The 12,779-nt window shown below is 34.4% G+C and overlaps 1 protein-coding gene across 12 annotated transcripts in view; it reads left to right on the forward strand.

Moving 5' to 3' along the window:
* Positions 1–7,627, forward strand: part of tpm1 (tropomyosin 1 (alpha)) — a 32,827-nt gene extending 25,200 nt beyond the window's left edge. For 8 of the 12 annotated variants that reach the window (XM_048159588.1, XM_048159598.1, XM_048159585.1 and 5 more), the window contains one exon: positions 6,803–7,627. In XM_048159588.1, coding sequence (XP_048015545.1) covers positions 6,803–6,885 — 83 coding nt within the window. In that variant the 3' untranslated portion in view covers positions 6,886–7,627. Of the gene's footprint in view, positions 1–1,429; positions 1,690–5,413 lie in introns of those variants that run through there. The other 4 variants (XM_048159586.1, XM_048159596.1, XM_048159594.1 and 1 more) reach the window with 2 other exon arrangements.
* The last annotated feature ends 5,152 nt before the right edge of the window (positions 7,628–12,779 follow it).

The raw sequence follows: 12,779 nt of genomic DNA on the forward strand, positions 1-12,779 counted from the left end.
ACTGAAAAAGACTTCTTTCATTAAAAAATATATTACCGACCCCAAACTTTTGAACGGTAGGTTTTTGTTTTTGTTTTTTTGCGAAAACATTGGGATTTCTGTGACAAAGTAATCACAGAATCAGAATCTGTTCAAACAGATTCACTAAAAAAGTACTGATTCATGAAAATGAATCAGACTTTTTGATAGTCACCCATCTAATCTCGTACTTAAAGGGTTAGTTCACCCAAAAATAAAATTTCTGTCATTTATTACACTCCTTCATGTCGTTCCACACCCGTAAGACCTTCGTTGTCTTCGGTACACAAATTAAGATAATTTTGATAAAATCTGAGAGCCCCATAGATAGCAACACAATTAGCACTTTCAAGGTCCAAAAAAAGTAGTAAAGACATCGTTAAAAAGTCCATGAGACTACAGTGGTTCAACCTTAATGTTATCAAGTGACGAGAAAATTTTTTAATGCGTAAAAAACAGACTTTATTCAACAATTTCTTCTCTTCCATCAGAATGCCGGCTCATTATTGGCCGGCTCCTGCGTCGGCATCACACGCATGCGACACAGAACAGAAGAAATTGAATAAATTTGTTGCTTATTTTTGCGCACAAAAAGTATTCTCATCGCCTCATAACATTAAGGATGAACCACTGTAGTCACATGGATTATTTTAATGATGTCTTTACTACCTTTCTGGGCCTTGATTAATAGTCTTATAGCCTATCGGAGGCCAGAAAGCTCTCGGATTTCATCAAAAATATCTTAATTTGTGTTCTAAAGATGAACGAAGGTCTTGCGTATGTGGAACGACATGAATAAATGGGTGAACCAACCCTTTAAGCCATTTTACTATCTTAAAATATATTTAGCAACATCCTAAATATTGTTAACACAAACCGAATAATATGAAATGCCTCTGAAGATTCACTATATCACCCAGCCCTGTTGGCAGTACTGTGAAGTCTTAACAAAGCATGTGATGTATATTCAGAAATGCACCACAGTTGTACAGTGGGAAGCGTTTCATGCTTGGTGGCTTCCTGTGTGTGTTTGTGGTGTTTTCTCTCCTCTGGTGTAAAATTCATCTACTAACAAGGTCTCCTTCTGTTCAGAAGACAGGCCCAGTGGTTTCTGATCTCATCTGTCGACATCATGTTAGATGTCGTGTCACTATGTAGTAGTTCTTTAGGAGCGTGTGCTGCTTGGTAAGACAGCCGTGTGGTTGTGTGGCTCCCCTCTATGGCGATTCAGCGTACGTTTCTAACTCTATCAGAGATTAACGGGAGGCTCTTTATAATAAATATCCCTCGTCCCTTTCGGACGGTAAGCATCGTGGCTCCAGTGTGTGGTGGTTTCTTCCCTTTTCTTGTGTTTTGTCGTTTTCTCTGTCCCTTCCATCACTACATTTTTTACTTCTTCCCCCTTGTGCAGATAAATTGTTCATCAAAGACGCCTCCCGCTGGCTGAACGACATCACTCTGCTCTTTCCAGCCTTTCTTTTCCTCTCATCCCTCTTATATGCTTCCCACCTTTCATCGATCATTGTGTTTTGTTGCCCATCTCTTATTGTACAGAATCTTTATGTAAAACTATGTAAACCTTCTTTTTTTTCCCAGTTTTGTTCTTCCTTTTCATTTCTATGTGCTTTTATTGCTGTGGCTCTAATAAAGTCAGAAGCGTTGGTAGACGTCCTCTATGGTTATTATATGAGATTGACATTCAGAGAGGTGAAAGCCAGGTTCTGTTCCTCAAGTGTTTAATAAAGCCGATGTCTTTTCATGTGGGGAACGTTTCTAGAGCTCTGCAAGTTGGTTTCCACATATTTACATGTTAGGCAAATTCATTCTCTCCTACTATTCAAATTTCTGTGGGTTTCTAATCAAGTTTTGTCATGGAAGTAGATGACGGTCACTTCTGTTTTAACATCTGTTCATTAAACCGCATGATAACCTGTCGGGCTTGTAGTAAACTTTCAAAAAAGATAATGCGTCGACCGCAACTTTAACCTGTGACAATAAACCTATTCTCGCCGTTCAGGAAAAATAGGTTTCGTGAGCTAGCATCGCTAATACTTTGGGTTGGGGTTTGAACGTGTATCTAAACCAAAATGTACATGTTAAATGCCACTATGAGCATGAAATGTCAAGGAGATGAGGAGAGATCTCATAGACTTGCATTAAGAGAGCAGGTCTGAGCCATATCTGTAGATGAAAATATCATGTTAGCTGCTCATAATGCTTTAAAAACCGTTATACAATCGTTAGAAAATGGGTATTAATGGTATTTTAAACAAATTCCCCACTTTCTGCTGAACAAGAACAGTGTTATAATAGATATATCTTTAATATTTCATGATTTCATGATTTTTACATCCTGTACATTTATAATTATATTCATTATTTCATATTTTGTGTATTAAAAATATTCAATTTTTTTATATATATATATATATATATATATATATATATATATATATATATATATATATATATATATATATATATATATATAAATTATATTATTAAATTATATTATTTAATTATTATTAAATTATATATTGTATAAATTAATTTATACATTTAATTATATTATTAATATATATATATATATTTTATACACACACGTATATACATATAAAAATAAAATGTATGGAATGGGGGAAAAAAATTTATATATATATATATATATATAATTTAATTATTATTAAATTATATATTAAATTATATAAATTAATGTATACATTTAATTATATTATTAATATGTGTGTATAAAATATAATATATATTTTATACACACGTATATACATATAAAAATTAAATATATGGAATGAAAAAAAAAAAAAAAAATATATATATATATATATATATATATATATATATATATATATATATATATATATATATATATATATATATATATATATATATCAGGGATGTAAAGAGAGACTCAGCTCACGATTCGATATGCATCACGCGTCACGATACTGGGTTCACAATATGATCCGTATCACATTATTTTGAACAATTTTAAAAAATGAAACAAATTCAAATAACAGATTTATTTCCAAAACATTAACAATTTTCAAATACTTTGTTGCACATAAAACTTAATAAAGAATTTACAAGATTTCAAGATTTATTTGAACCTTTTGTATGTAAATTAACAATTGACTAGGTGTCACTGAACAATAAAACTGAATTTTAACTTGAAATTAGAATTAGGATCGCTGAAGCCCAAGAGAAAAATTCAATGGTGACACCAGAATAAAAATATTCATGATTCTGAATGTGAAAATACAGAATTATACTATACATGTAAATAATGTAAGCCCTTTTTACTGGTAAAATCAGACATTTGGCATTATCAGGACCTCCACAAATATTGCCCCATTGCATTAGTATACATTATACTCAACATTAAATATAGTAGTTTAATGTAGTACTGTTACTGAAACTCTGTAAGCTTTCAATTTTTTCTAACGCAGTACACTCGTGCTTTCTCTACGGTATATGTGTCTTTGTATCTGTTCATCATATAAAGCCATAGTGACTTTTTCAGTTTTAGGGGAATTGACTTTAAATGGAGGGACAGATCTCTGATTTCATAAATGTTTTCATTTGATTTCATTTCATAAAACTAACACTATATCGCGAGTCATATCGTTTACATCAATGATGCATATCGCCGCATTTTTATATCTCGATATAACGATGTATCGTTACACATCTAGAGTTTGAGCATTTAAACTTCAGACGCACGTCACTGGTCAAGAAATCTTCTCTGTGTTTTCTGACATTCGGCTCAAATCTCCTAATCTGCTGTTTACATGTTCTACTGAGGTATGAGAGTTGAATCTCATTTGTAATCTCATCCTTGTTATGGATCAACAATAAGGTTTTTCCTTCTTCTGGCATTTTCACTGGGATTACCACAGAAATGTATTAATGGTATGTTTTTAGCAACATATTTTATGCGGTATTAAAAAAAATCCGTTAAATGTTACATTTTAAAGAAATTTTATTAAGGTTTTAATTTGTGAAAATGTTTTCATTTACATTACATTTCAAGTTTTTTTTTTCTTACAATAAGTAGTTTATTAATTTTAGTAGTTATTTTAATTTGCAATAATAGCTGCTATAGTACAGTGGTTCTCAACTGGTTTGGACATGGGACACACTTTTTCCCATGGTCATTAACCCACGACCCAAATTTTTAGGAATTTGAACCAAGTATTTATTTATTAGAAAGAAATTTATTTAACATGCACATACAGTCAAACCAAAAATTACTCAGACATTTTTGATATATTTTTACTAGTGAGTGCAGGACACTATAGTTCATTTATGTAAGTGAGGATAGCAAAATTAAGTAAACTGTGACGACATATACCCAAAAAAATATTCATACAGTGGACTATCTGTAAAATTAATAAAAATTTGGAACCAAAAATGATTCAGACACTTTGACCTGATCATGTTTTGCTTAAGTGTTATCTGACATAATTAAGATTATGTGAGATGTTGTCATTATATTAGCATTTTTTTTTTTTTTAAACTATAGTGAATAAAAACTGTATTAATGAATAAATGTTCAAGGTGTCTCAATATCACTTACACTGATGAACAAACAGTATAAGGAAGGCTATTAAATAGCAGCCCCAAACTAGTTTTAATAAGTTGACATGAGTCACTACAGTCATCAAAAAAATAAAAAACTAGTTGCCAAGGCAAATACATTAACATGAACTGTTAATAAAACATATGGACACTGATCCTGATGAATAGAATAAACATCATACCTGCATGCAAATCCTTCTCAGCTAACGCATGACACACTTTATGTAAATCATTGGTACTTTTTGGTAATTTCATGGCTTATTAATTGACAATGTAACTACGATGTTGCATGCTCATAATTTCCACACTGGTATAATATACACACTATATAGTAGTGCTTCTCAACTGCAGTCCTCGGGATCCTCCACCCAGAATGTTTTTGATATCACCTTATTCAACACACTAAGAAGATAAATGTGTTTAAATGAGTGAGACATCCAAAATGATGGATGGATGGAGTGTTATTACTTTGCTACTTTGGATTAATAACTAGTTTGACACTTCCAAGACTGTCTCAGGTAATTTTTTGACAATTTTATCAATGTTCACCAACAACCACACAACACTGTATGACTGTTCTGTTAAACTGGGCCGTCCTTATTGTGGATACACGAGCTCTTACACAAACCTAGCGGTCCCTGCTGTCTGATCCCATCACAAACACCTCCTCCAGGTTGGTTTCAGTCTGAGTGAAATGTTACTAACTAATCCCTCCAGCTGTTCTCATTTCTTCTTCACTCTTTTCTTTCTCTGTTTCTCTCTCTCTTGTCTTAACCTGCTGCGTTGCCCGCTCCTGTAGACCGTCTCTACCAGCAACTCGAGAAAAACCGCCTTCTCTCTAATGAGCTAAGAATGGCCTTGAATGACGACTAAAACTAGTGTGGACTTTTGTTTGTTTCATCACCAAATGGTGTCTAAAGTGAATGCTGATGTGATTGAAAGTTCAAGAAATGTGTTTTTGTAACAAAGTTACACTTTTGCTGCCTTCAAGTCATGTTGGAAAGATCATATTTACAAAATAACAAAAAGATTTACAAGATTAACAAAAAATAAATGTTGATGTCACTTTTTATGCACATTTTATTATATACAAACAAACACTCTACCAGACAAAACTTTGGAATAATTGATCAAAGCTACATTTATTTGATCAAAATTACTGTGAAAACAGTAGAAGAAAGAAATGAATACCTTTATTCATCAAGGATGCGTTCAATTGATTAAGTGACAGTAAATACATTTAGAATGTTACAAAAAATCTATTTAAAGAACTCTGTGTAAAAGTATCATGATTTCGACAAAAATATTAAATGGCAAAAACAGTATAATTAATAATTAAGCACCAATAATAATTTATAAATGTAATATTTATATTATATAAATTACAGATTTTTCTTTGCTCTTCATTGTAGAGGGGAAAAAAAGTCCTGAATTTGTCATTCAGTGAAAGAGAAATTGACCAAAGTGTCTTTTAGTGCAACCAAAATCATAATTATAACTTGCGAACTCATCCCAGAAGGACTTGAAGGCAGCATTTGGATAATGGATGGCTACCACTTTAATCAGGATGTCATTTAATGCCTTTTGCTTTATGCAAGAGTCAGCACTCTTTAACTGTGTTAGAGAATTATATACAGTATTAACACATGTATATCGGTGTGTTTATATAAATATATATAATGTACTCTGCTATGGTTATTTAAATGAAAGCATGTATTGAGTGTGTGAAGTCTGTTATAGGCAGTGTTGGGGGTAAAGCATTACAATTAAAAGGTTTGAGTTGCGCCCTCTACTGTACAGGCGTGATTTTGCATTTCCTTCAGCCTGAGGCTTATTCATGACAAGGCCAAAAATAAATAGAACTTTTGGGGTTAAAAAACAAACAAACAAGCAGCCCAGGTGAGGACAAAGTAGTGCAAAAGTACGTAACGCATTACATTCCATAAAAAGTAACTAAGTAATCCAATTAGTTACTTTTTTTTAGGGAGTAGCGAAATATTGTAACGCATAAATATTGTAACGCATTACTTTTTAAAAGTAACTTTCCCCCACACTGGTTATAGGCAGTGAAGAGTCCGACAGTTATGCCTGCCGTTTTTGAATGAACATGCTCCAGGTATCCATTGCATGTTATTCCCTAAATGCTTTGCACTGATATTAACGTGTCTTTCACTTGATGTTCTAACAGAAAAACTCTCACATGCTAAAGAAGAGAACCTCGATATGAACCAGATGTTGGAACAGACTCTATTGGAGCTGAATAACATGTGAATCCTGGTCACATAATGATGATGATGATGATGTCTGCATTTTGTATTGGTTGAGTTTTTTGTTTTTTCCCCCGTCCTGACAATTATCAGATTGAATAACATGTGCCATTTGTTACAAAAGCTTTAGTTTTCCTTGTATTTTTATTTTATTTTTTTTATGTAATATCATGGTACATGTTCATTTTATTCTGATTGTGCACAAATGAAACAAAGTTAGCAGCAGTTGCACTTAATTCAATATATGCACATAACGGTTCTAGTGGACACGGTCGAGTCTAAAGCCAAGTTGAATTGAAATTGAAAGGTTTTCTTTTATAGTGTACATGGGATTAGGTTGTCCCATGTATACTGGTGCTACTGTGAAGGCGGATGTCTAGCAGTGTGTAGCTTATAGAGGTTTATGATTAACTATATACACTTTCCAATTTGGATATCATTCTCTGTGCCAATATCTAGCCCTAAAGGGACTTATTTACACTCAAACTTTTATTTATTTTTGTTTTCTTCCCATTTTGCTTCAGGATGTCGGGCAACATTATTTGCAAACGCTCTGAGTTCGCTTACGCCGAAAAAACCATGTGGTTCAAAATGTCCTCATTTTGAATTCGAAAAATATGATGAAATCATATTTGGTTGTGCCTCGTTCATTTTAGACATTTTAAATGTAGATGTATTAAATGTATGTCATACATAAATGTACAAAGCTAAAATAAATAAAACCACTCCATTTGACATTTTCTAAAGCCTGGGGTCTGTTTTTGAGGAGTAAATATCTGCACTTCTGCTCTGAATGTTGTTCTCTGTTAGCCTTGATATATTTACTACAGAGCCTTATTTTCTTATTTCTCCCACTCATTATGGCAATACAGTCTACAGTCCAGAAGTAAAAATTCTCCATAGGGAAATGTGAGCTATGAGGTTGTTAATCGATGATACTTGCTTCTGATGAAGGCGTCAACTTATTTTTAAAATAATTCTTCAACAGCAGAATTCCTGGTGAAAAACTACATTACCCATGATGCTGTACAGAGGATTCCACCAATTGGAGAGTTGAAACAAGCAAATGACATAATCAGGCTTCATTACGTCATAAGTGTTTCAAAATTTCAATGTTTCACGTGACTTTGGCAGTTTGATACGTGCTCTGTACCACTGATTCGAAACAAAAGATTCGTAAAGCTTCGAAGCTTCATGAAGCAGTGTTTTATACAGGTGCTGGTCATATAATTAGAATATCGTGAAAAAGTTCTTTTTTTTATTGTAAATTATTTTAAAAAATGAAACTTTCATTTATACTAGATTCCCTACATGTAAAGTAAAACATTTCAAAAGTTTTTTTTATTATTATTATTTTTGTTTAGAGCGTACAGCTCATGAAAGTCCAAAATCCAGTATCTCAAAATATTAGAATATTTACATTTGAGTTTCATTAAATGACCATCCCTACAGTATACATTTCGGGTATCTCTTGTTCTTTGAAACCACACTAATGGGGAAGACTGCTGACTTGGCAATGGTCCAGGAGACAATCACTGACACCCTCCACAAAGAGAGTAAGTCACAGATGGTCATTACTGAATGGTGTGGCTGTTTACAGAGTGAAATATCAAAGCATATTGAATGCAAAGTTGACTAGAAGGAAGAAATTGGGTAGGCAAAGGTGCACAAGCAACAGGGATGACCGCAAGCTTGAGAATACTGTCAAGTAAAGCCGATTCAGACACTTGGGAGAGCTTCACAATGAGTCGAATGAAGCCGGAGTCAGCGCATCAAGAGTCACCACACTCAGACATCTTCAGGAAAAGGACTACCAAGCCACTTCTGAAACAGAAACAATGTCAGAAGCATCTTACCTGGGCTAAGGAGAAAAAGAAATGGGCAGTGAACAGTGGTCGGAAGTCCTCTTTTCAGATAAAAGTAAATTTTGTATTTCATGTTGAAATCATGGTCCCAGAGTCTGAAGGAAGACTGGAGAGGCACAGAATCCAAGCTGCTTGAAGTCTAGTGAGAAGTTTCTGAAGTTAGTAATGATTTGGGGGGCTGTGACGTCTGCTGGTGTTGGTCCATTGTGTTTTATCAAGTGCAAAGTCAATGCAGCCATCTTCCAGGAGATTTTGGAGCACTTTATGCTTCCATCTGCTGACAAGCTTTATGGAGATGCTGATTTCCTTTTCCAGCAGGACTTTAGCACCTGCCCACAGTGCAAAAAACACTTCCAAGTGGTTTGCTGACCACGATATTACCGTGTTTTATTGGCCAGCCAACATGCCTGACCCCTGAATCTGTGGGATATTTTCAAGAGAAAGATGAGAAACAGTCGATCCAACAATATACAGATGATCTGAAGGCTCAATAGTGCCTCAGCAGTGCCACAGGCTGATCACTTCCATGCCACACTTCACTGATGCTGTAATTTGTGCTAGAAGCAAGTCATTTGCTGTATTATGTGCTGCCGACCAAGTATTGAGTGCACAAATGAACATACTTTAAAGAACTTGAACTTTTCTGTTTTGAAAATCCATTTTTTTTTAATGATCTTAGGAAATATTCTAATATTTTGAGATACTGGATTTTGGACTTTCATGAGCTATAAGCTCTAATCATCAAAATTAAAAAAAAAAAAAAAAAAAACTTTTGAAATGTTTTACTTTACATGCAGGGAATCTAGAATAAATGAAAGTTTCATTTTTAAAAATAATTTACAATAAAAAAAATGAACTTTTTCACGATATTCTAATTATATGACCAGCACCTGTAATCGCCCATCACTAGATATTGTTGAATAAAGTCATTATTTTGTTTTTTTGGTGCACAGAAAGTATTCTCGTCGCTTCATAACATTAAGGTTGAATCACTGTAGTCACATGAACTGTTTTAAATATGTCTTTAGTAGCTTTCTGGGCATTGAAAGTGTTAATTGTCTTGCTGTCAATGGAGGCCTCGCTGAGCCATCGGATTTTATCAAAAATATCTTAATTTGTGTTCCGAAGATGAATGAAGGTCTTACAGGTGTGGAACGACATCAGGGTGAGTAATTAATGACAGAATTTTTATTTTTGGGTGAACTAACCCTTTAAGTTCAGAAAAAAAAAACTTAAATGTTTGAATACATTTGCATATTTTGCAATAAACTTAATGTATTACTTTTATAAATATACTCAACATTTTTAAATGAGTAGTTTAAAACAAAACAGCATTTTTATTTAAATTAATTTGCAATGCTTTATGGGATTGTGGTTCTTTTCCTCACTTAAAGCCATTAATTACACGGTTTTGTACCTTTTTGTATTTTTATCTGATTTTCAAATGCTTTTTTTGTTCAAATAAAAGTTTGTAATGTTATGATTCACTTTGTAGCTTGTTAGCTTGATTCATCACTTAAAACACTTTAAAGACTTTTTTTTTTTTTTAATAACTATGGGAAAAAATAAAGGGGTCATTGAAAAAAGTGAAATATAGTGTGTAATGTTTCTGTTTGAGCATAAACAACATCTGCAAAGTTACGACGCTCAAAGTTCAGTGCAAATGGAGATATTTTCTTTTACAGAATTCTGTTTAAGGACTACAACAAATGGCTGGTAGGCACTACAAGAAGCTTCTTCCCGGGTTAGTGACATCACAAACCCTAAAATTTACATAAACCCCGCCCCCGAGAATACAAACCAAAGGGGGCGAGGCCATGTTCGGCTGCTTGAGTTGTAGTAAAGTGTTACCGTGCCGTCATTTTACACCGGACTGCTTCACAAATGAGGGTCTGGATTTGCACAAAAGATTAACATGACGGCACATGCAAGTCGATGAGTTGCTTCAACTCCACAGCAGCTACATAAATTTATCCACTAACCATTCAGAAACGTCCAGTTTCATTGTAACTTCCTCCCGAGTCTCTCCATCAGTGTCCGACTCCAGTTTGAACAATGTAAGGCTGAACACCGTTACTGACAATCATCATTTTGGCTGCGTGAGATTCTCCAGCTTTGTTGTTGTTGAGCAACCGAAGCGCGAGCTGTTAAAGCTCCGCCCTCTTCTGGAAAGCGGCTGGGAGCTCATTTGCATTTAAAGGGACACACACAAAAAAACGTGTTTTTGCTCACACCCTAATAGGGGCAAATTTGACAAGCTATAATGATCTGTGGGGTATTTTGAGCTGAAATTTCACAGACACATTCTGGACTTGCCCAGAATAATGCCCCTTTTCACAAGATATAATATAAGTCCTCTTTATAGGCCAAAGTACCACCAGACATTTGCAGCTTCTGTTGCATAAATATCCCACTGGAAGATTTTAATTGTATCGTCTTGGCACTGGCAGTTGGAAGGTGTGGCATGTCACAATTCAGGACGTGAACCAACAGAATGTGTTCTGTGTGTTAAAACCGCATGATTTCAAAACCAGACTGTGCAGTTAAAACTGATGCAACATATGCTGTTTGCAGTGGTGTTTCATGATCATGTCAAGGTGATGTTTTTAGGACCTATCAGTGTTTTGACTGCAGCTATTTCAAACTGTTAATAAACCTAGCTAGAGAGCTGGACAGATGCAGGGTCGTGCTTGACTATTTCAGCATATCTTGGGAAATTGAATGCTCGAAGAATCCACTAGAGTGTATATTTATAGGAAAATCAATTGAAATATTGGGACTTTTTTCATATACTGTATTCTGTTGTGAACACGGTCATGCGTTCCGGAGCTCCTGGCAAGGTGAGCTGGTCATTAAAACACAGATATTGTGAAAGGTCAGAGGTAAGTCATACAAAATTAATGAATAATTCAGAATTCATTGGTGCAGAAAACATGAGCATGTGGGTTCCGGCGGTCGTTTTATAATACAAAGAGATTTGTTAAGTGATTGGTCTTGTTAATAACCCCAAAACAATGAATTAGAGTTCACTAAACTGCCTGTAGGCTGTGTTATGTGGCATATTTATTAACATTTGTCCTGAAACTGTCCAAGCAGCAGCTGCTCTCAACTCAACAGTCCGTTGTTGTTGTTGATAGCAGCTCTAAGACTGTCGGAGCAGAATTCACACATCTGATTGGCTAACGGCTAAAATATGAGCCAATCAGCCGTTGGTTTTCAATGCCTCTACAGTTTTCAAATTAAAAGACCTTTACGTCTCATAGATGCTGAATACTTATTTTGTTCTTCCTTGTTCATTCTAACTGTAAAAAAAAAAAATGTAAAAAGTGGAGTACGATAGCTTATTTTTATGGAGAATTTTTTTTTTAAATTTTAGATTAATTTGAATATTTGCTCCAATTTCCTTCACTATCCGTTTGAGAAAAAAACTAACGTTACAGAAATTCACATGCAGGCAGGCCTGTGAAATTTATATTTAACTAAAATAAAAATTAAAATGTTTAACTATTTTCCTTTAAAGTGTTAGTTCACCCAAAAATGAAAATAATGTCATTTATTACTCACCCTCATGTCGTTCCACACCCGTAAGACCTTCGTTAATCTTCGGAACACAAATTAAGATATTTTTGTTGAAATCCAATGGCTCAGTGAGGCCTCCATAGCCAGCAATGACACTTCCTCTCTCAAGATCTATTAATGTACTAAAAACATATTTAAATCAGTTCATGTGAGTACAGTGGTTCAATATTAATATTATAAAGCGACGAGAATATTTTTGGTGCCCAAAAAAAACAAAATAACGACTTTAGTGATGGCCGATTTCAAAACACTGCTCCAGGAAGCTTCAGAGCATAAATGAATCAGCGTATTGAATCAGTGATTCGGATCGCGTGTCAAACTGCTGAAATCGTGACTTTGGCGCACCGAACCGCTGATTCGACACGCTGATTCGTTGTGCTCCGAAGCTTCCTGAAGCAGTGTTTTGAAATCGGCCATCACTAAATAAGTCGTTATTTTGTTTTTTTGGCGCACC

This window comes from Megalobrama amblycephala, linkage group LG15, assembly GCF_018812025.1.
Source record: "Megalobrama amblycephala isolate DHTTF-2021 linkage group LG15, ASM1881202v1, whole genome shotgun sequence".
NCBI classification, from domain to species: domain Eukaryota; kingdom Metazoa; phylum Chordata; class Actinopteri; order Cypriniformes; family Xenocyprididae; genus Megalobrama; species Megalobrama amblycephala.